The sequence below is a fragment of the Manis javanica genome, chromosome 7 (genome assembly GCF_040802235.1).
Source record: "Manis javanica isolate MJ-LG chromosome 7, MJ_LKY, whole genome shotgun sequence".
Taxonomy (NCBI): domain Eukaryota; kingdom Metazoa; phylum Chordata; class Mammalia; order Pholidota; family Manidae; genus Manis; species Manis javanica.
The window spans coordinates 78,538,333-78,562,041 of record NC_133162.1 but is presented as its reverse complement, the minus strand read 5'-3'; the positions used below and the strand labels follow the sequence as shown (position 1 = coordinate 78,562,041).

Sequence of the window (23,709 nt, the reverse complement as noted above, 5' to 3'; positions counted from 1 at the left end):
CAGAAAACAACAAACACAACTTTGTTCCCTCTCCTGAGGAAAGCAGAAACATGTTTTTGGTTGTCTGCAGGACAGTTGTTCATGTTAGGTAAAAGCATGACTTTGTTTTTACTTGGAGATTATGTATGGCTTGGCGTTGTTTATAGGCTCAATTTGACAAGAGATGGACTGATGTGGAACTGTAATGTGTGAAGAAGGTTAGGTGAAACTACATTTCCCAAAATTTCCTTTCCTATGTTTCTAGTTGCAGTGCACCACAACTGAGATTCCTGTGCAAGAAGGGAATAAGTGAAGCTGCCACCATTTGCAAGTTCACACCCAGTGTCACTGATCTACTGACTCACTTCACCATATAAGTGGCATCTGGGCCTGCACATTCTCCTGTAGCTACTCCACTTTCCTTTGGATCCTACTTGAGGCTCTCCAACTCCTGAGGAGTATATGTTTTTTTACTGACGAAGGGCCCTGGTTTCTGCAGGACTCCTATACTACCAGGGGCAGAGGAAACAGAAACAGACCTCGGTTTCAGTTCATCCTTGTAAGTTCCAGCTTTTCCCCATGGGTGCTGGCTTGTTCTTGCTCTCCCATGTCACATCTATCTTCCTTTGACAATCGTCTGCTCTGTGGACTTTCAAGCTCCAGTATCAGATGTGCAGACAAAAGCCTTTCAGAGACTGCTTAACCAGCTACATTGCCTAAGGTCAAATTCCTGTAAAAAATTCTGTATTTTTATCTATGTCCTAATGGTTCCACTTCTTTGATTGAACCCTGACATATACATTCTGGTCAATGCAGCTTCAAAATTTGTGATTTCATGACTATAACTAGGATTAGGATTTCTGGTTCATAGGTAGGTACTCTTCAGAATGACTGCTTCCATTTATCCTCCCAGTGCCAAGAGAATTTAGGCAATAGTTCTTCTGCTGGTTAAGGTGAAACATACCTTTTTGTCTGAAATGGCTTGCTTTGTTTGGGCTGATGTAACAAAATACCATAGACTGGGTGGCTTATTAACAACAGAAATTCATTTCTCACAATTCTGCAGGCTGAGAAGTCCAATATCAAGACACCGGTACATCTGGTGTCTGGTGAGAGCCCACTTCCTGTTCACAGATGGCTTTTTGCTGTGTCCTTATATGGCAGAAAGGCAAAGGAAGCTCTCTGGAGTCTCTATTATATAAGGGCACTAAATCCCATTCATGAGGGTTCTGCCCTCATAACCTAATCACCTCCCAAAGGCCCCACCTCCAAATAACATCACATGGGGGATTAGATTTCAACTTATAAATTTTGAAAGGACACATTCAGTCTATAGCACCCTTTTACCTTCAATAACTTCTCTAAGATTTTATGGACTAACAAGATTAAATTTATGGAATGTCCAGGTGTAACTGTAATTTGAGTCCCATATTAAGGCTATGAAAGTTTGCCAATGGTACATATCAATAGATATTCATGTTAATTCAGCAATTATATAGTAGAGGTGGAAGAGCCAAAGGTGCCCTTTTATCATTTGTTGTATAAATAACTTTAGTAAAGTTTTGTATTTCCACTTTGGTCAATCTGTGGACCTTTCCTCTCCCTGTACCTAAGTCTTCATCTTTCTATCCCTTCATTCTTCCATTCTTTTTTTTTGTGCTCACCAGATATACTTCAGGGGTTCTTCCTCCTCTTTCTGATCAGATTTACAAATCTCCAGAAGGATCATCAGGGTTAAAGGCCTGCTCCATGGCAATGGCTGCTTCATATGGCTTCATTAAGTTGCATCTGAATTCCACTTTTGCTGGGCCACAGGGTGCTGGTGCGGGATGAGGGGTCCCCTCTAACCATGATGATGAGGATTCATTTTGTTTATTTTAGGAACAGCAAAGGCATTGCTTTTGGTTGACTGAATATCTGCTCTGCCTTTCTCTCCTGCCATGCAGGTTTCCTTCTCTCCAATCTTCCTCTGTACAAATTTCCTCAGAACACTTTGGACAACTAGGAATGTAAAGTCCCAGCTTTCAGCTTTGCCTCTATCCAAGCACCCAGGGAATAGACCTGCAGGGTGTTACAGAAGAAAGTACCAGAGCCCAGCAGTTGGCCTCCAAGGATGGGGATGCCAGTCAATCTCCCTGGGATCAAGGTCATTTTGTCTATGGCCTGAGTCAAGGCCAGCAGGCCCCACAATTGCCAAGATTAGTCCTTTGAGGTAAACAGCAGTGCCAGGCAAAACCCAGGTACACTGGCTAGGGGCTTTGTATTCAAAGAGCAGTTGAGATACCTCCTCTCTAATGTGGGAGTGGTTCCATTTTCCTTTCTCATCAGTGGGCCACAGCCCCCCTGACTGTGCTCCTCAGCACCCCTAGCATCAGGGGAGTATGTGCAGTGGCACCACAAGGAACAGCAGAGGGAGTGGGGAGGTTGTACCTGTGCCTGAATAATAACTCACAAGCAACTGGGCTGCCCAGGCTTAATTCTCCCCGGGGTGGCAGTCTCCTGCCTTTCCACAGACTTCACAAAGGACCACGACATGCCCATCCCAGAGGTACACAGAAACAAACAATGGTATATGTGGATACCCCAAGCAGCCATGGATGGTCACCAATCTAGCCAGACCCCTGGCAGATGGGACTCAAATGCTGAACAGTTGGGGCGTTGTGTTGTCACTGCCTTTACTGGTTGGAGCCTCAGCTGGCAAACAGACTGAATCCAATGGCAAGTCACCCAGGGTTACAGCCAATGAACCATTCTCCCTTAGGGACAAGAGCCTTTCAAAAAAAAAAAGAATGTAGTGCAGGTCCAAGTGCAAGTTTGCCAGCCATTGATAGTTCTGTCCCAAGTGTCATTTGCTGTATCACAGAACAAGTTAGCCAAAAGAAACTAGTTAATGCTGACTCGGTGAATTCGGTCATAGATCCCTTCTACATGACGACTGCGTTGCCTCCTATTCACTCTGTTGCTAGAGGAATGCCTGCCCTGGGCTTATCAAATGGTTGAACACATGACACCTGACACTGGAAAGACGAGTTCTACATAAGTTTATTAGTCACACACACTCAACAGACCAGGGGAGGACACCACATGCCAGGCAGGGCCACACAGGTTGTTACACATGCAAACAGAGGGACCAACTAGAGGTTTGGGAAAGTGGCTCTGTAGTATCAGGAGGATGCTGTGAGACCTGGGTCCTCAGAGAAAATGTGAATGGCTTGTTTGGAAAATTCTGCAGGCTGCCAGGGAAATACAATTTGCTAACCAGGGATAAGAAAGAACTACACCTACACCTGGTCCCCTTGATAAGGCAAGAGGATCATCTGACTACAGGACCTTACCTATAAGGAGAAGAAAGGAGAGGAAAGCTTACAGTTAGGCAATTAGAGGCCCTTTCAATGTCAAGAGATCCTATTATACCGGGCATTAGTTCTAGATCACAGTTAACTCTAATTTAAAACATTTCAAAGACTATAAAAACACTCAAATGTTTATCATTGATGATTATATCTGCAGTGCAGAGACATAAAAACTTTAGTACAGAAACAAGATATTACCAAAAGAGCTAGAAACTTAAAATTCCAAAAAAAAGATAATAACACTTACAAAAGCAGAAAGCTAGCACTTTAGTAGTGTCTTTGTATGAATTCTGAGAATGCATTTCCTCCCCCACCATGGAAAAACTGGTACTGAATGATGTGAGCTTTTAATTTAGTAAATACATAATAAAAAGGGTATCTTATAAATACATAAGAGGGTCCTCACAGATTCACCTATATTGCTGTATGCTGACATGATCATTTATTTAATATACTTTAGTTTTTAGAGTAGTTTTAGGGTTATAGAAAAATTGAGCAAAAAGTACAGAGTTCCTATATACCCCTTCACCTCTATCCCCTTCTAGTTTCCCCTATTATTATCATGCCTTAGTATGGTATGTTTGTTACAATTGATGAGCCAATACTGATTCATTACTATGAACTCAAGTCCATAGTTTACATTGGGGTTTACTCTTGGTGCTTTACATTTTAAGGGTTTTGACAAATGAATTACCTGTATCTATCATTAGTGTCCTACAGAGTAGGTTCACTGCCCTGATAAATCCTCTATAACTTATTTTCTTTCCCTAACTCACCCTGAACCCCTAGCAATCACTGATCTTTTTACTATCTCCATAGTTTTGCTTTTATCAGAACATATTATAGTTGGAATCAGAGTATAAAGCCTTTTCAAATGGTTTCCTTCATTTAGCAGTATGCATCTAAGGTTCCTCCAAATCTTTGATAGCTCATTTCTTCTTGGCACCCACCCAGGCATAATGCCCTGTAACCTAACTATAATTGCTAACTAGTGTTGGGAGCATTTTTCATTGCTGATTCTTTGTGGAGTTTTCTACATAAACAATCATGTTATCTGTGAACATAGTTATTCTATCTCTTCATCCAAAATTTATGTGCCTTTTATTTCTTTTACTTGTCTTACTGTGTTAGCTAGGACTTCCAGAAGGATACGGCAAAGGAGTGGTGAAAGAGGACTTACTTGCCTTGTTCCTGATCTTAATGAGAAAGCCATTAAGTCTGATATTAGCCATAGGGTTTTTATAGATGTTTTTTACCAAGTTAAGGAAGTTACCCTGTATTCCTAGTTTTCTGAGACTTTATCATGAATGGGTGTTAAGATTTTGTCAAATGCTCTACTCCATCTATGGATATGACCATATGATATTTCTTCCTTAGCTTGTTAATGTGATGGGTTACATGAGCTGATTATCAAAAATTGAACCAGCACTGTAAACCTGTAATAAACTCCATTAGCTCATCACATATGATTCTCTTTATACACTGTTGGATTCAGTTTGCTATTTTGTTCAGGTTTTCTACATCTATGTTCATGAGAGATATCTGTAGTGTTCCTTTCTTCTAATGTCTTTGCCTGGTTTTGCTACTATGATAATGTTGGTTTCCTGGAATGAGTTAAAAAGAATTTCATTTGCTTTTATTTCTTGGAAAAAACTGTAGACAATCAGTATAATTTCTTCCCTAAATGTTTTGTAGAATTCACCAGTGAACACATCTCTCCCTGACACTTTCTGATTTGGAAGACTATTGATTCAATTTCCTTAATAGATATATGCCTATTCATATTTCTCCTTGAGAGTTTTAGCAGATTGTATATTTCAAGGAATTGGTCCATTTCATCTTGATTATGAAATCTATGGCACAGAGCTGTCCATAATATTCCTTTATAACCCTTTTGATGTCCATGGGATCAGTAGTTTGGGCTCCCTTTTCTCTCTGATATTGGCATTTTGTGTTCTCATTTTCTTAGTTAACCTGGCTACAGGTTTATCAACTTCATTGACATTTTCAAAGACCCAGCTTTTGGTTTTATTTATTTTGTTTTATTTTCAGTTTCACTGGTATCTATGCTAATTATTATTATTATTATTATTATTATTATTATTATTAATTTTTAGGTACCTTGAATTTAATTTGCTTTAAGTTTCCTAAGATGGGCACTCAGTTTGTATAATTTAAGATCATTAATCTGTATGACCTTATTATTTATGTAATCTGATCATGTGATTTAATACGACACCTTTATTTACACTGTCAACAAAAAACCCACTCTAGCTCTCTTCTGGCCCTGTTTCAGCCTCAAACCTCCTTCTCACCTAGAAGACTCTAAGGGCCTAAGATCCCTCTTGGTACCTTGGACCCCAATTTACAGACTTGGGTGTCATCCAGTCTGTTTGTGGCTTCTTTTCTGGACCCTGTCTTGGAGGGCAATTGCTTACAGAGGGTTTGGACAAAATTTAGGCTGAAAGCTAGACAACTGACAGTAGTACATTCAAAGCGCCTCATGTTTTGGAATAAAGCATGGGTAAAAAACAGGAGGCAATGGGTTTAGGGTGTGGATATCCCCATGCATGGAATATGTTTTAATTAACATTCTGTTATTCTGATTTGTAAGTTTTAAGTGATTAGATATTATCTTTGTGGGCCTCACTTAAAACTGTTGCTCCAGGCCCTACACACCAACAGCAAAACTAGAAGTATCATTTCCTATTCACAATTGTATTAAGTTCCATTATGCATATGAAACATCCAGTTTATGCAACATGCCATTTATACACACATTAGTCCTGTAAACTAAAGGGATAGTTCACATATGCATTAAATGCTGTTGCCCAATTATTCAATCTGCCTCTGCTTTTAAAAAGCTTCATATTCAAAGGGCTGCCAGGATTAGGGTTGCAGAAAGGGTATGATTGTTAATGCACAGGAACCTCTTGTAGTGAAATCCTGATTCCTTTGTAATGATACAACACAGATTCCAAATTTCTTTCTGATTTTATAAACTGTTATTGATTACTAAAATATATGTGATAAAATTTCATAAAACTACACACACAAACATAAACTGCATATAAAAACTGGTGAAATCTGAGTAAGTATCTGACTTCATAGTAGAGTACCAATGATTCCTTGTACTTGATAACAAAGTACTGTTATGTCCCATATTATCATTAGAGGAAGCTTGGTGAAGGGCACCTAATAAATCCATGTACTATCATTGCAACTTATTGTGAGTTCTTTTCCATCTTCTTTTTTAGTTTGTCAGAGCTTATTGTATAGTACACATCTATAAATTATAATTTGTTACTTTTCCTAAAAATAACTATGGCATCAAAATGAAAAATACAAATTCTAAGGTCATATTCTAAAGAAAATGTTCAAGCTATATATCTCCATTGACAGATTTTTCCTCACTATAAATTCCAACATAACCTAGTTTTTTGCAAAAAACGTTTACAAAATCAAAAAATCGGTAAGATTTAATACCAGTATTGCTACCTGACATTCAATGTCATGTTACTTCTTAACAAAACCATCCTACATTTGTTGCAGTCTTTGGATTTGTCCTGTTACCATTGCTTTGGAGTAAAATAAGGCCAGTTTGTAGATGAAAGCCAGTGAACATTCAAGATATCAAAAGAGCTTTTTCCACAGGGTAAATTCTCTGAAGCAGTGAGTGCTGAACTGAGGTGACATTTCTAATAGTCACCTCAATTAGATTTTTCTTCTGTGTGTGTTCTCTGATGTACAATGAGGTTTGACTTCTGAGAGAAATATTTTCCACACATGTTACATTCATAGGGCTTCTCCCCTGTGTGTGATCTCTGATGTTTAGCAAGATCTGATTTACGGTAAAAAATTTTCCCACATTCATGACATTGACAAGATTTCTCCCCTGTGTGAGCCCTATTATGCACTGTGAGGGATGACTTGTGGCTAAAGGCTTTCCCACATTCAACACATTCATAGGGTTTCTCCCCTGTGTGTTTTCTGTGATGTAAAATAAGTCCTGACTTCACACAGAAAGATTTTCCACATTCATTACATTTATAGGGCTTTTCTTCTGTATGAGTTCTCTGGTGTACAATTAGAGCTGATTTATGGCAGAAAGCCTTTCCACATTCATGACATTCATAAGGTTTCTCCCCTATGTGAGTTCTCTGGTGCTGAGTGAGCTGTGACTTCTGGCAGAAGGTTTTCCCACACTCATTGCATTCATAGGGTTTCTCCCCTGTATGTGTTCTGTTATGTTTAGTTAGGTATGACTTGTTATAAAAAATTTTTCCACACTCTTGACATTCATAGGGTTTTTCCCCTGTATGTGTTCTGTAATGTTGAGAAAGAGTAGACTTATGGCTGAAGAATTTCCCACATTCAGGACATGAAAAGGGTTTTTCCCCTGTGTGAGTTCTCTGATGTACTGTGAGGTCAGACTTTAAGCAGAAGGTTTTCCCACATTCATAACATTCATAAGGTTTTAACCCTGTATGAATTATCTGATGTCTAGTGAGTACAGACTTGCAATAGAAAGTTTTTCCACATATAGTACATTCATAGGGTTTATCCCCTATGTGAATTCTCCGATGTTGTGTAAGATGTGACTTCTGGCGGAAAGATTTCCCACACTCAGGACATTCAAAGGGTTTCTCTCCTGTATGAGTTCTCTGATGTACTGTAAGGTGTGAATTCATACAAAAGGTTTTCCCACATTCATAACATTCATAAGGTTTCAGCCCTGTGTGTGTTCTCTGATGTTTAGTGAGATCTGACTTCTGGTAAAATGTTTTCCCACATGCATTACATTGATAGGGTTTCTCCCCTGTATGTGTTCTTTGGTGTAATGTTAGGGCTGACTTGTGGCTGAAGGCTTTCCTGCATTCCTTGCACTCATACAGTTTCTCTCCTGCGTGTGAACTCTGATGTTCAGTGAGGTTTGACTTCTCCCAGAAAATTTCTCCACATTCATTACATTGAAAACACTTCTCTTCTGTGTGTATCCTCTGATGTCGAATGAGGTGTGACTTCTCCCAAAAAGCTTTCCCACATCCATTACATTCAAAGTGTCTCTCTCCTTTATGAGTTTTCTTAAGTTCTGAGAGGTATAACTTCCTCCTGAAATAATTCTCACTTTCATTACATTCATAATGTTTAATATGATGTTCCAAAAGGGTAGAGTTCACACAAAAGGATTTCTCACAATCACTAAATCTATAGTGATTTTCCTTTGAGGAATTTATCTGATGCAACAAGGATGAGTTATCACAGAAAGTTCTCCCATATTCATTATATGCACAGTCGTTCCCTTCTGTGATGTCTTTCTTTTGTGTATTAAATAGTGCCTTTTCAAGGAAGGTTTCTTGATGTATGTTATACTCAAAATTTTGCTCTAAAGTTTTTATCTTCTTATGCTGAATAGGGTCATTATGACAGAAAGTTTTCCCATATTTAAAAAATTCACCTTTCTCTCTAGTCTGAGTTTTCTCATGTTTAATACTGAGTAGCAATTGTCCACAAGCATTAAATTCATCAGTCTTTTCTCCTGAAGAATTTTTCTTATTGATAACCAATTCTGAAATGTAGTTGAAACTCACTCCACAGGAGTCACACTGACAGAGTATTTTCCTGGAAGGAAAAGAATCTGTGCCCAAGTTAAATGGTTTCCCTATTACATTACCTTGTTCTTTAGTCAGCATTTTGTTATTGATGAAAACAAATTCCCACACAGGTTTATTCTGGTTATCCTGGTTCCTTCCTTTGATGTGATCAATTTTCCAGACTTCTAGAAATAAGAGAAGTTAATCTTACCTTGTAAATATTAACACATTTCTTATAAAAGGTGCTCTACATGCATATGCCCTGTATTGTAGCTGACTTTGATTTCCTGCCTAGTCTCCAGGGCTGTAAATAACTGTAAACACACAGATTTTTATTCTCTTGATTTTGAATTGGAAAAATAAAAAGAAACCTGGTTTAGTGAGGAAAAGGAGAGAAAAGTTAGAACATATATATTTGGTTTCCAATGTCTAAGGAATAATAGCAAATTCTTAAATATGAATGTGTCTATGTATCCTCCAAAAAACTGTAAGGGTTGATAAAAGGAGAGGAAATACAATTACCTACACCAACCCATGACTTCGGCATAACTATGAGATACAGAATACTACACTTCAAATCCCTACTAAGCAGGGAAGTAAATACTCAAATATAGAAGAAACTAATATAGAGCCCAAGTCTGTGAAAAGACTCAGCTAGTGACTGTGGCAACCACATGTGAAGGAAGATACAGAGAACTCAGAGATTATTAAATACAAATAAAATGACTCCCAGAAAGGGAAAGTCCCACTGTGAGTGAGATGATGGTTCAGACTACTGGGTAATACAAAAGAAGAGACTTATACTACAGGGGAGCCAAGGAGGCAAAGGATATCAAAAAGTGAGAATAAAATTATGAAAAGAACAAAGTGATCCTAGAATGAGGACTTAAAATTACAAGGAGCCTGTTATGAACTGAATTGTGTCCCTTCCAAATTCATAATGTGGAAGCAGGCCTAACCCCAATGTGACTGCATTTGGAGATGAGGCCTACAGGGAGGTAATTAAGCTTAAATTAGGTCATAAAGGTGAGCCCTAATCTGATAGGAATGGTATCCTTATCAGAAAAAAGAGACAGCAGAGCTTGCTTGCTCTCCAAACATGCACAGAGGAAAGGCCAAATGAAGAAACAGCAAGAAGGTACTGTCCACAAGCTGAAGAGAGCTCACCAGAAACTAGCCCTGCTGGCACCTTGGACACAGAGACTGTATGTGTGAAAAAATTAATTTCTCCTGTTTAAAACATGCTATCTGTGATATTTTGTTATAACAACCCAAGCAGACCAACAGGGCCCAAAGGGAAAATAGACAACTTAAATTTTAATAAGTAGCATTGAAAAAACAGGTATGAAAGCAGAAAAAAGAAAGGTTAAAGAAAGAAAATGGGATCAGAAATAAAGTTCTGGAGAAGAAAGGTGGCCTGTTAAAAAAAAAAAACAAATAAATAAATTTTAATTTAGTTATATATATTTATGATTATGATCTCTAAAGATAAAAAAGTAATCTTGTATAAAAACCATAACTAATAAAATTGTCCAGAAATAAAAAAGATTTGATCCATTATATTAAAAAACTGACATGCAGCAGTTAAGACATACCTTAAAGATGAAAAAGTCTTCTGGGCAAAAAAGATGAAGTCTCAACGAACAAAAATAAGGTTATAGCACTTATTTTTTCACCAATAAAGCAAGCCTAAGCACAGCAAAATTTTCAAGAAAAGGAAAATTATAAACGCTATTGGAAAAGGTATAAAATAGGTTTAAATATACAAGTAATACGGTGATACTATAATCATAAAACCTTCTAGAGGACAAACTTTAAGCAACCAAGGTTTGGACAGGAAAAACTGGCAGGAATCTGAGCAGTGCATATATTTACTGGATATCTAAGATCAAAACAAAGGTGAGAACAAGAATAGAATAATAATACATAAATGTTGTATTTTATGGTGAAGCAGAAAAAATGAAACAAAAAAAGCTGTAAGACACCACTCAATTTTATCAGACATTTGGAAAACACATAATACCCATTCTCCTTACAGTTTTCTAAAAAACAGAAGAGGAGGGAATACCCCAAACTCATTCTATGAATGCAGCATCACTCTAATACCAAAACCAGGCAAAGACACCACAAAGAAAGAAAACTACAGCCCAATATCCCTGATGAACATAGATGCAAAAATACTCAACAAAATATTAGCAAACCGAATTCAAAAATACATCAAGAGGATCATACAACATGATCAAGTGGGATTTACCCCAGGGATGGAAGGATGGTACAACATTTGAAAATCCATCAACATCATCCACCACATCAACAACAAAAAAAAAAGGACAAAAACCTCATGATCACCTCCATGGATGGTGAAAAACCATTCGACAAAATTCAACATCCATTCATGATAAAAACTCTCAACAAAATGGGTATGAGGGCAATTACCTCAACATAATAAAGGCCATATATGACAAACCCACAGCCAACATTGTACTTAACAGTGAGAAGCTGAAAGCTTTTCCCATAAGAAGGGGAACAAGACAAGGATGCCCACTCCCCCCACTTTTATTCAACATAGTACTGGAGGTCGTAGCCACAGCAATCAGACAATGCAAAGAAATAAAAGGCATCCAGATTGGTAAGGAAGAAGCCAAACTGTCACTGTTTGCAGATGACATGATATTGTACATAAAAAATCCTAAAGACTGCACTCCAAAACTATAAGAACTAATATCTGAATTCAGCAAAGTTGCAGGATACAAAAATACACAGAAATCTGTGGCATTCCTATACACTAACGATGAATTAGCAGAAGGAGAAATCAGGAAAACAATTCCACTCACAATTGAATCAAAAAGAATAAAATACCCAGAAATAAACCTAACCAATGCAGCAAGATCATGTTTTACAAAATGTATAAATCCAAACACATGCCATCTACAAGAGACACACTTTAAAAGAAGAAACAAGGTGAAAATTTTTTAAATAGGAAAAGATATTACCAAATACACAATATCCATAAGGAGGCTGGAGCAGCTACACTAATAGAAAAAAATACACTTTAATACAAGAAATGTTAGTAAAGATAAAGAGGAGCACTATAAAAGAAGATATAAATCTAAGTATACATACTGCTAACAACAGTCTCAAAGTGTAACATATACCAGATGGACTTACATTTACAGAACATTAAATCCAAAGTAATCAGAATACACATTCTTCTCAAATGCACAAGTGACACTTTCAAGGACAGATCATATGTTAGGTCACAAAATACATCTTAGAAAATTTAAGACTGAAATCATACCAAGTTTCTTTTCCAACCACAATGGTAAGAAACTGAAAATCAATTACAAAAAGCTAGAAAATTCACAAATATGTAGAGATTAAACAACACACTCTGAATACCCAATGAGTCAATGGAGTAATTTAAAAAAATAGCCTGAGACAAATGAAAATGAAAATCTAACACATAGCAAAACTAATGGAATACAGTAAAATCAGTTCTAAGAAGGATGGTCACTGTGATAAATGCTTACAATCAAAAAACAAGAAAATTTCAACCTCACTTTACAACCTCAAGGAATGAAAAAGGAAAAAATGAATCCCACATTAATAGAAGGAAGAAATATCAAAAATAAAAATGGAAATAAATGAAAAAGGAACTAAAAAGGTGACAGAATAGATCAAAAAAACTAAGAACTGGTTCTTTGAAAAGATAAAATTAACAGACCTTTAATCAGACTCACCAAGAAAAATAGAGGACTCAAAAAAAATCAACAATGGAGATATTATAACAGATACCACAGAAATACAAAGGATCATAAAGACTACTATGAACAATTATGCCATAACAAATTTGACAATCTGGAAAATGGATAATCTCTACAAACACACAACCTACCATGACTGAATTTTTAGCAAACAGAAAATCCAAACAAACCAATTATTAATTAAGACTGATCAGTAGTCAGAAACCTCCTGCCAAACAAAATCCAGAACCTGAGAGTTTCACTGGTGAATTCTACCAAACATATAAAGTAATTTATGAAAAAGGAGCCAAGGACATACAATGGGGAAAGGAGTCTCTTCAATAAATGGTGTTAAGGAAACTGAACCATTATCTTCCACCATACACGAAAACAAACTTGAAAATAAAACTTGAGAGTAAACCCTGAAACCAAAACTACTAGAAAACATAGGCAATAAACTTCTTCACTTTGGTCTTGGTGATTTTTTGGATTTGACACCAAAAGCAAAGGCAACAAAGAAAAAATAAACAAATGGAACTACATCAAATGGATAGGAGAAAATATTTGTAACCATATGTCTGATAAAGAGATTAATATCCAAAATATATAAAGAACTCAACAGTCAAGAAACACAAAGCAACCTAATTAAAAAATGGGCAGGGGATCTGAAAAGATATTTTTCCAAAGGAGACATAAATGTTCAATAGGTACATGAAAAGGGGCTCAACATCACTGATCATCAGGGAAATGTGAATCAAAATCATGAAATGTCACTTCATACCACGTTAGAATGGCTTGTAACAAAAAGGCAAGAAATAATATGGATTGGCCAGGATATAGACAAAAGAGTATCCTTGTGCACAGTTGGTGAGAATGTAAACTGGTGTAACCAGTATGGAAAACTGTATGTGGTTACTCAAAAATGTTAAAAATAGAACTGCCACATGGTATTTTGGGTATTTATCCCATGTCCAGCAATGGATGAATGTAAATAGAAAATGTGGTGTGTGTATGTAGACAATGAAATATTCAGCCATAAAAAGGAAATAAATCTTGCCATTTGGGACAACATAAAGGTACCACGAGGGTATTATGCTACATGAAATAAGTCAGAGAAAGGCAAATACTGTATAATCTCATTTATATGTCTTGTTAAGATATATATCTTAAACAAGATTATATATCTTAAACAAAATTTAAAAAATCCTGAACAAGACAAAAAAACTCACAAGTTCATAGACATAGAGAACACTGGTGTAATTTTCGACATAGAGGCATGAATGCCAGAGGCATGAACCCCTTACAAGAATGGGTTAAGGGGATCAAACAATATAAATGTACAGTGTGATGACTATAGTTAACAATACTATACTGCACATTTAAAAGTTACTGAGAAATGGATCTTAGAAGTTAGTATCATAAGCAAAAAAAAAAATCTGTCATTATGCATGGTGATGGATGTTAACCAGACTTAGCAGGGTGATCATTTTACAATATATGAAAACATCAAATCAGTATGTTGTACACCTGAATTAGTACGTCAATTATACCTAAATAAAGGGTGAAAAAGAAAATAGATACAAATATATGTCTCAAAAAAATAAAATATTAGCTCAAAAAATAAATCTTTAGGAAAACTTAGAAAGAAATATATCTTTTTGTTTTGTTTAAATTATCAGGCCACATAGTAACTATAGCCATTTGCATAGCAGGCATTCTTACATATCATTTGTTCACAGGAACTCTGTGAAGCTGGTATAGTCACAAAATGTTAACAGCATTACAAATTATAAACTTGATCCTTAAATTTCTGCAAGTAATTGTTGAAGATCCCACAGAGACAGACCTTCCAATTCCAATTTCATATTCTTTTTTACCCTACATCAAAACATGAAGGACTCAGCTGAAACTTACATCCAGAAATTATACAAATAAAGATTCTTGGCAGTATGAGATGGCATAATAGACCACAGCTAGTAAGATACAAATTCTATTCAAATGAATGGCATACTGCACACCTTGATGTTCTCTAACTAGCTACCTAGTGACAGAATTTAGTTTTAATGAATACTGTACACAGCAATTAAGCAGATAGTAAATGGCTTTAGTTTGCAGTATTAGTTTAATTCAAGTATGTTTGTGACTATCTGATGTAAGGCTGGCTCTGAAGGATACAAAAGTGACTGAGATATTTTCCCTGCCCACAGAACTCAAGATTTTGAGTCATATTTTAGCATGTATACTGATGACTTAGGAGCCGCCCACACAAAAAAAATAAAATCAAGTAATAGCCAATATGAGTAAGAAAAAGGACAATAGCCACCTGGTCACCTGAATACACACAGAAAAAGTATTTGACAAAATCCAACACCCTTTGATAAAAACTAACAAATTGGAAATAGAAGTAAACTTCCTCAACCTGATGAAAGGCATCTATGACAAGCTCATTGCTAACCACATGACTGATGGCAAAGATGGAATGTTTTCCCCTCAAGATCAAGAACAAGACAAGAATGCCCCCTTAACCATTATACAAGAAATTCTAGCCAGCAGGGGGAAAAGTTAGGATTGAAAAAAAGAGTAAAACTGATGTATTTGCAGTTAACATGATCTAGTACATAAAATTTAATCCATTAGGACACTATTAAAACTAATAAAGGAATTCAACAAGGTTACAGGTTATTTCCATCTACTAACAATGAACAATCTATAAATGAAACTAAGAAAATAATTCTACTTGCAACAGTATCAAAAAGAATAAAATACGAGTAACTTTAGGCAAGGAGGTATACAGCTTATAGTCTGAAAACCACAAAACAATACTAAAGGAAATTAAAGAGGGCCTAAATAAATGGAAACATCTATCTCATGTATTAAAAGACTCTATACTGTTAAAATGGCAGCAACTGCCAATTTGACACTAAATTTGACATAATCCCATTCTAAATGCCAACTGTTTTTCTGCAGAAATTAACAATCTGATCCAAAAATTCATTTGAAAATTCAAAAATGAAAGTAATCAAAACAGTCTTGAAAAAAAGTAGAAAGGTGGGAGATTCTTACTTCCAGAAATCTGTTACAAAGCTACAGTAATCAAGAGAGTGTGGTATTGGAATAAGGAGAAACTTACAGATCTAAGGAATTAAATTTAAAGCCACAAATAAATATGAATATGTGTTCATTTCCATAAGATTCAATGGTGAAAAAATACCCTTTCACACAAAAAATGCTGCTAAGGCAATTGGATATCTACACGCAAAATAAATAAACCTCTTCCTCATACCATATACAAAAATGGGTCATAGACCTAAATTTAAGAAAATATAGCACTGAACTTTTATATCCTTGGGAGAGAGATACAGCTCTTTTAGATACAACACGAAAAACAAGTGACAAAATATATGATTGATAAACTGTACTTCATGAAATAAAAAACTTTGCTTCAGAGCACAAGGCCAAGATAGTGAATGACAACCCACCCAGAAATGGGAGAAAATATTTGCAAATTATATACCCAACTAGGAATAGGTATACAGGATATATAAAGGACTCTTACAACTCAACAATAAAAAGACAACTACAACTTAAATAAAGCAAATAACCTTTGAACAACATGCTTGTATCCTGCAACCTTGCTATAATGACTTACTCATTTCACAAGTTTGCCAGTTTTAGGTTTTTCTACTCAGATTATCATGCCTGTGTGGAAAAAGGAGTTTTATTTCTTCCTTTGCTATATGTATACCTTTCATTCTCCTGTCCTATTGCATTACCTAGAACTTCTAGAAGGATGTCAAATTAAGAGCGGTAAGACAGGACTTCCTTGTCTTGGTCCTGACCTTAAGAAGCATCCAATTTCTTTCCATTATAATGTTAACAGGTTTCATGATAGATGTTTTTCATCAAGCTCAGAAGATTCTCTCTTTAGTGTGCTCTTTTATTCATGAATGGGTGTTGGATTTTGTCAAATGTGTCTTTGGCATCTACTGATGTGATCATATGATTTTTCTTTCTGTAGCCTGTTAACAGGATGGGTTATATTAATTGATTTTTTAATGTTCATCCTACCTTTCATGTCTGGAATAAGGCCTACTTGGTCATGGTATGTAATTCTTATACACTACTGAATTCTTTTTGGATTTTTGGATCTACACTCATGAGAAATACTTGTCTATAGTTTCTCTTTCTCATAAAATCACCATCTGCTTTTGGGATTAGGGAACTATTGGTTTTCAACAAAGAGGTTCCCTCCAAATACAGAACATTCTATGGCATCTCAAAGAAAGCTCCTAATATACAAATTTTCAGCAAGGTTGCAGGGTACAAGATCAACACCCAAAAATCAATTGTGCTTTGTAAGAATGGACATAGGTTAGCATAAGTGTAGCCATCTTAAGGGCCTAGAAGCCATTTTCTGAGTATGTGACTTAGAAAGAAAAACTGGAACTGGGTAAGGCCTTGAAAAACAAGCTAATCATGAACACCAGGTGGTGGGCAGCTGTAAACCTTGGTCAGCTAACCTTGGTCAGCTAATCTTACATACCAAGCTTATCATGCAGAACCTCCCTGACAATTGAGGAGTGGTCTTATCTTGCTCTCGCTTAACCCCAGGACTTGCAAAAATAATGTGCAGCTGCGGGAAATTACTATGAGTTAAGTGTTTTGAAAATGCTATATAAACCCTTGGCTTTGAGTGCTCGGGGTCCTTGTTGAAACCTGCTGTGTCGGGCAGACACTTGGACCCCAGCTAGCTGGAACAATAAACCTCTTGCTTGTTGCATCGATCTGCTGTGGCCTTCGTCTCCTCACTGGGGGGAAGCGCAGACCGGAATAGGCCGTTGGGTCTTACAGCTTCTATATACCTGCAATCAACAATCTAAAAGGAAATGAAGAAAACAATTCTATGGAAAAGAGCATCTTCTTTAGCCTAACTATGGTGGATTATGCTGATTTTTGAATGTTGAACCAGCCTTGTATACCTGGCATATACTCTACTTGGTCATGGTATATAATTCTTTTTATACATAACTTGTTTCCATTTACTAATATTTTTTAAGGATTTTTACTACTAAATTCATTGAAAATATAGCTCTGCAGTTTTTAAATTTTTGGTACTATCATATGGCTTTGGTATCAGAATTATAAAAAAAACTTGTTAGTGTTGAAGTGTTCCTTCCTCTTTTATTTGCTACAAGAAATTGTGTAATACTGTTAGCTTTTATTTAAATATTTGGTAGACTTCTCCAGTGAATACATCTGTGGTAGACTTTTCTTTTTTGCAACTCTATTTAAAATTAAGTTTCTTCAATTCAAACTACATTATCTTCTATAACAATCCATGGATCATTCAAATTATCTGCCATCTTAATTGAGTTTTGGTAGTTTGGTTACTTAAGAATTGGTCCATTTCTTCTAACTTATCAAGTTATGATCATAAAGCTATTTACAGCATTCCCTTATCACCCTGTTAATTAATTCAAGAGTGATATCCTATGTCGGCTCCCCTCTGCCTCCAACCCATAGATTGGGGGGAACACGACAGACAGAATGCTGAAGATCTGAAAGGCCAGCCAGGGGACTCAAGGTGTCACAGCACAAAAGTAATGCTGAAAAGGCACTCTTCATATTTATTGAGCAAATGAACTTAAAGATCTAAAGAATTCCGAGTAGGGGGTTCAACACAGGATCAACACACAATCATTATCTGACCTTGAGTCCAGCCCTAGGGCATGATGCTCCTCAAGGACACCGAAACCATGTGAGGGCGGTGACAAGTTGTAGGAACTGTTTTGGCTCTAATTCTGTTTTTGATTACGCAGCTGGAGTTGTAGGAAAAACAATCAAGTCATATGTATTTGTACATTTGATTTCTATATTACTTGATTTATGTATTAATCTCATTAATCCCACCTTTCCCTCTTTTCTTTTAAGTAGTAGACAGATATAATAAAAGAATATAGCAAGTAGACAGTTTCTAACGGAAGGCTTTTTAACATAGCTTACTTCTTGACATTCTGAAGTATAAAATAAAAATCTACTTCTTGAATTTATGTGATGTAAAATAAAGATAGAAAATAGACTTACTGCAATTAGAAGGTAATTGCAGGTGATCAGGTCTATGCCTACAGACTGAGTTTTGATCTGAGCTGGGCAAAGGCAACAAAACAGCCATGGGTACAGAAGTTTTCTCTCAGAACTGGTGGTGTGAGGTTCTAAGCCTCACCTCTGTTGATCCCCAATTTCTCACCTGATGGCCCCTCTACAACTGTGCCTGTCTTAGGTTATTCTTCCCTTGAGGAATCTTACCCATCTCTGGCTAACCAGCCATCTTCCAGGGCTACACAGGGAGATGTAAAGTTGATAAATGAGAGAGAAGTAGTATTCTTTGAAGAGGTTAGCTTTCTGCGTTTTTGAAAATTTATGCTTCATGGTTACTATGCCCAGCACTTATATTGAGGCATCCTCATTAGCTGGGAAGGCTTCGATACAATATAATTCTATGTATGAGACACAAATTCTAGAAAAAGGGTTATATTCAGGAAAGGAGAAGAAAAGTTACAGAAGTAGCAAACAGAAGAAAAATGTGAGATTATTTCTATGATGTAACTTCTTGTAGAGTAGCATAAGCCTGTATAGGTTTTAACAGACTATTAACTTACGTGCACACATTAACAGAACAGGAATACACATACGTAACAAAAGCAGACCTAAAATTAAGGACCATATCCAATGAAGCCAGTTAAGTAACCCAGGCATTCGTGAAACTTATTAATATTATTATGAATATTGTCTAGTTGATTTTGAATGGTTTGAGAGAAGTTAGACAAATTAAAACAACACATTCCTGGAAGTTGTTCATATCCCATATATTCTTTTAACAGCAGACAGTCTATAGTAGCACGATTTTGAAGTACTGAAATTCGCACTTCTCCTAGCTCTTGATTGAGTTCAGATAATATGGAAGCAGTCAAATTCGTTGTCTTGCTATACACACAGGCCAGCTTAGACATTTCCTTTTGCATTCCACCGACAAGTCCGGGAACCAGCAGGATGAATGCATCTGCAACTCCAACAGAGGTGGGATCTAAAAGCTTCATGTTGTCATCACAATCAGATGGCAGAGCTCAGAGCAATCTTTCATGACTATTTCCGGGATAATCTATTAGAGCAGGAAGGATGCATCCCATGCCACATATACCTTGATAATGTGAAGAGAGGGCTTAGGGTGTGGACTTGGACCACCTGCCCTGCCGCTAAGGTGCACTGGGTTGTTGTCTGTTTGCTAGGGCTGTTTACAGTGAAGTCACGGGTTATGCTGCAATACCCTTCTTTATTTGCAGAACACTCAAACATTTCAGGCCAAGTTGTTCCTGGCCTTTTGAGCTTTAACTGATCTCACTGAAGATGTCTATATTCCTAGTTGGGTATCTTTACTCTAGAGAATTAGTGTGACCTTGCGTAATGCTTAACACAGTTTTGATAGGGACTTCTTTGTCCACTGTTACATTGCTGACTGTAAATATCCTGCCTTGCTTTTTCCAGAGGCCTCACCCTATTCTGACTATACCCACGGTCCCTGTCTCATTCCCCCATCTACAGATGGAGACCCTAGCTGCTGCCAGGGAAAGGGGGTGATGACGACTCTGGCTGCTTCATACTGAGATGAGGCGCAGTAAAGGGTGGTTAGGTCTCCAACACTGGTGGGTCAAGAGGCCTCGGGAGATGGGCACTTTCATCTTGGGTTCCATTTCTATTACTATTTGCAGTTTTATGGATTTTAAGGCAAGATAGAACAAGTCGTGTTATTAGATTAAGTAGCAACATCTGGAGTTGGATTTTCCATTTTGGATCAATTTGACGAGATTAAGAATGCATGGCTGAATATGAGAACTAGAAATAGTAAAACTTTTATTGAAATAATAAGAGAAAACTAAAATATCTGGAGAATTCATAGCCAGATATTTTGGGGAAACTAGAATTATGGATATAATCTATGTCCCAATGACTAGTATTAGGTTTCAGTATAGACAAGGTTGCATTATTGAAACAATACTTTTCTCTAAAATCACCTTCATTTTTATTAGAAGTAACCAGACTAAGAAAATAATTAACACTTGGCTTGATTATTTGCATAAGTGCAGCCAGAAGAGCAATTGATTATATAGGCTCTTTTAAATGTGCTTTGCTGGTACTGAGACAGAGACAATGGCTGTAGTCAGAGTAGGGTGAGGGTGTCCAGAAAAAGCAAGGCAGGATATTTGCTGTCAGAGCAATGTAACTACATGCAAGGAAACCCCCTACTAAAACTCTCTGTGTTAAACATTCAGCTCTAAAGTCATTCTTCAGTGAGATCAGCTAATATTCCCCAGATAAAGAAGAGTAGCACATGTTTTTATTATGCTAATCATTTATAATTATGTGTAAGATTCACTTTAACATGCTAAAAGGCCCAGGCCTATGTGCTGTCTTTCCTTCTTCAGATCTGATGAAGTGATTTTGCAAACTGGGCAAACTAATTTAGCAAGTAAGCCCAGGCATAAACAACACAGTAAAAAACAAGGATTCCACCTTAAAGATAAAATTGCATTTTAATACCCAAGAAGTTAAGACATTAGAAATTCTTAACTTACTCTTTAGCAATCAATACCTTAGCCCACCTTGGGGGCTGAGCGGGTGGCCTTGTTTCATATGCCCCCAGACCAAGATGCTGGTATCTCAAGGAGAAATCATCAGAGCAGGAAGTTGCTTGGGTTAAGTTCATTCTAAATATTCAGGGACCACTTAATAAGTCCACACCCCTAAGCTTTTTTACATGTTCTCGAAAAAACCCTCAACTGCCTATAAAACCCCTAGACAACGCACCACCCCAGACTCTCTTGTCCCCTCCTGGCGTAAGCCAGGAGCTCTGTCCTTTCACTTTATCTCTAAATGAAAGCCTGTACCTGGCTCTCCTACCTTGAGTGTTTGTGGAACTCACTCTTCGGCTTCGTGAACAAGAACCAGGCATCAGTACTTTTTATAAGGAATTTCAGATTGGACTTTTAAAGGCCTCTGGAGGCCAGAAAGCCAAGCCAGGCTTGCCATCATGTTTTGCCTGCAGTACCTGTAGATTTGGGCGAACCGAAGACATCCTGAGGTTCCTGCACCTGCCAGGAAGTAACCTTCCTTAGTTTACTTAATCCTATGTAACCAATACTTGTTCTGCTGAAATCTAGTTCTTTACTAGTTTAGGAGTAATAAAACAGTGACTATAAATGACAAAAGACTTCCAAATAACAATGGCTAAGGATCTGTTGTGAGCTTACTGTAAGACAGTTGACATAAGGAAATTTGTATATTTCTGTAACACAAAACATTTAGTAACAAAGTTTAGCATCATTCCCTTTGACAGTCCAGGTAATTAAGCAGGTAATTATATATCAGATAAGTAAGCCAAATTAGCCAAATACTTCCCCAATAAGAAAAAAGTTCCTCTGACATGTTCCAGGGGCCCTCTGGAAAATATCAGAGTTAACTAGAGATAAAAGCACCTTTTTTGGATTTGATTTTCAGAAGTTGTCAGAAGGAAGTTTCTTTGGCACTTGCTTAACTAAGATTATAGGTTGCCATGAAGCAACACATCCATTTAACCAGAATGACAACAAAATACCTCAAAGGCAAATACAGAAGGTTACACAGTTAGCAAAGTTTAGCTTTTAGTCCTTTTAATATTAAGATCTCATATTCTTAAATATTTAGACAACTCATTTAGACTTTAAGCACAAGAAACTGCTTTGATAAAACAATTAGAAAACCTTTTGCAGTTTTTCAACATTAAGAGCAGACTAACAGTTTAAGAAAACTTTGTCCTTTTAACTGAAAACAAAATTCTAATTTGCTGTGCACCTGATATTGAGACTTACTTGCTTTAATTTCACATAGCATGACCTTATCAATTCTTCTACAGTTTCTACAATTTTTTTTTCATTTAGAGTTCTTCCTCTTTAAATAAACAGCTGTACTTTAGAACTAAGTTATTTTCTTTTATCAAAAGACATATTCCTACAACGAATTTGACCGGATCTGTACTGTTGGAACTCAACCAGGAGTTGGGAGGGGTGCAAGTTGTAGCACTCCAAAATCTCATGACTATAGACTATGGTTATAAGAACATATGGGATGTGAACAGATCCCAGAAATGGGCTGCTTTAATTTGTCTGATGGTTCAAGTACAGTTGGACAATATTCATCATATCATAGATAAATTTTCACAAATGCCTAGGGTGCCTAAATGGTTTTCTTGGCTTCACTGGAGATGGCTGGTAATTATAGATTTGCTTTGTTTATGTCACCGTATTCCTATTATGTTAATATGTGTGTGCAAATTAGTTAGTAGTTTAAAACCTATACATACTTAAGGTACTATACAAGAAGATATGTCAAAGAAATAATCAATCCTCCCAAGTTTCCTTCATATGCTACATCTATAGCTTTTCTTCTTCCTTCCTAATTACAACCCTTAAATAGAATTCGTGCCTCATATCGAATTTACCGAGTATCATAATTCCTCCAGGTGGTAAAGATACCTCGAGACAAGTGCTGGGCATAGAAGCCACAGGGCATAAATCTGCAAAGAAGTAAAAAGCTAACCTTTGCAAACAATATGGCTTCTCTCTCACTTACCAACTTTACATTTCCCTGTATGGCCCCGGAAGATGACTGGTTAGCCAGAGACGGGTAAGATTCCTCAAGGGAGGAACAACCTAAGACAGGCACAGTCGCAGGGGGACCATCAGGTGAGAATTTGGGGATCAACAGAGGTGAGGCTCAGAACCTCACCCCCCCTGCTTTGAGAGAAATCTTCTGCATCCGTGGATGTCTTGCTGCCCTTGTCTAGCCTGGATTAATACTTAGTCCATAGGCACACACCTGATCATCTGATCATCTACATTGGCCTTCTTACAGCACTAAACTATGTTTTCTACCTTTATCTTGCATCTACCTACCACTTCAGCATTTTATTAAAAATAAAAATAATAATAATAGGAGAAATGTGGGATC

At 36.8% G+C, this 23,709-nt stretch overlaps 1 protein-coding gene across 2 annotated transcripts in view; it reads right to left on the bottom strand.

Annotated features, from left to right (window-relative positions):
- ZNF33B (zinc finger protein 33B) overlaps positions 1–23,709 on the bottom strand; it is a 52,858-nt gene continuing 29,149 nt past the window's right edge. Inside the window, exon 5 of one of the 2 annotated variants that reach the window (XM_036999322.2) lies at positions 1–9,108. In XM_036999322.2, the coding sequence (XP_036855217.2) occupies positions 7,043–9,108 (2,066 nt within the window). In that variant the 3' untranslated portion in view covers positions 1–7,042. Of the gene's footprint in view, positions 9,112–23,709 lie in introns of both variants that reach the window. The other variant, XM_036999321.2, reaches the window with a different exon arrangement.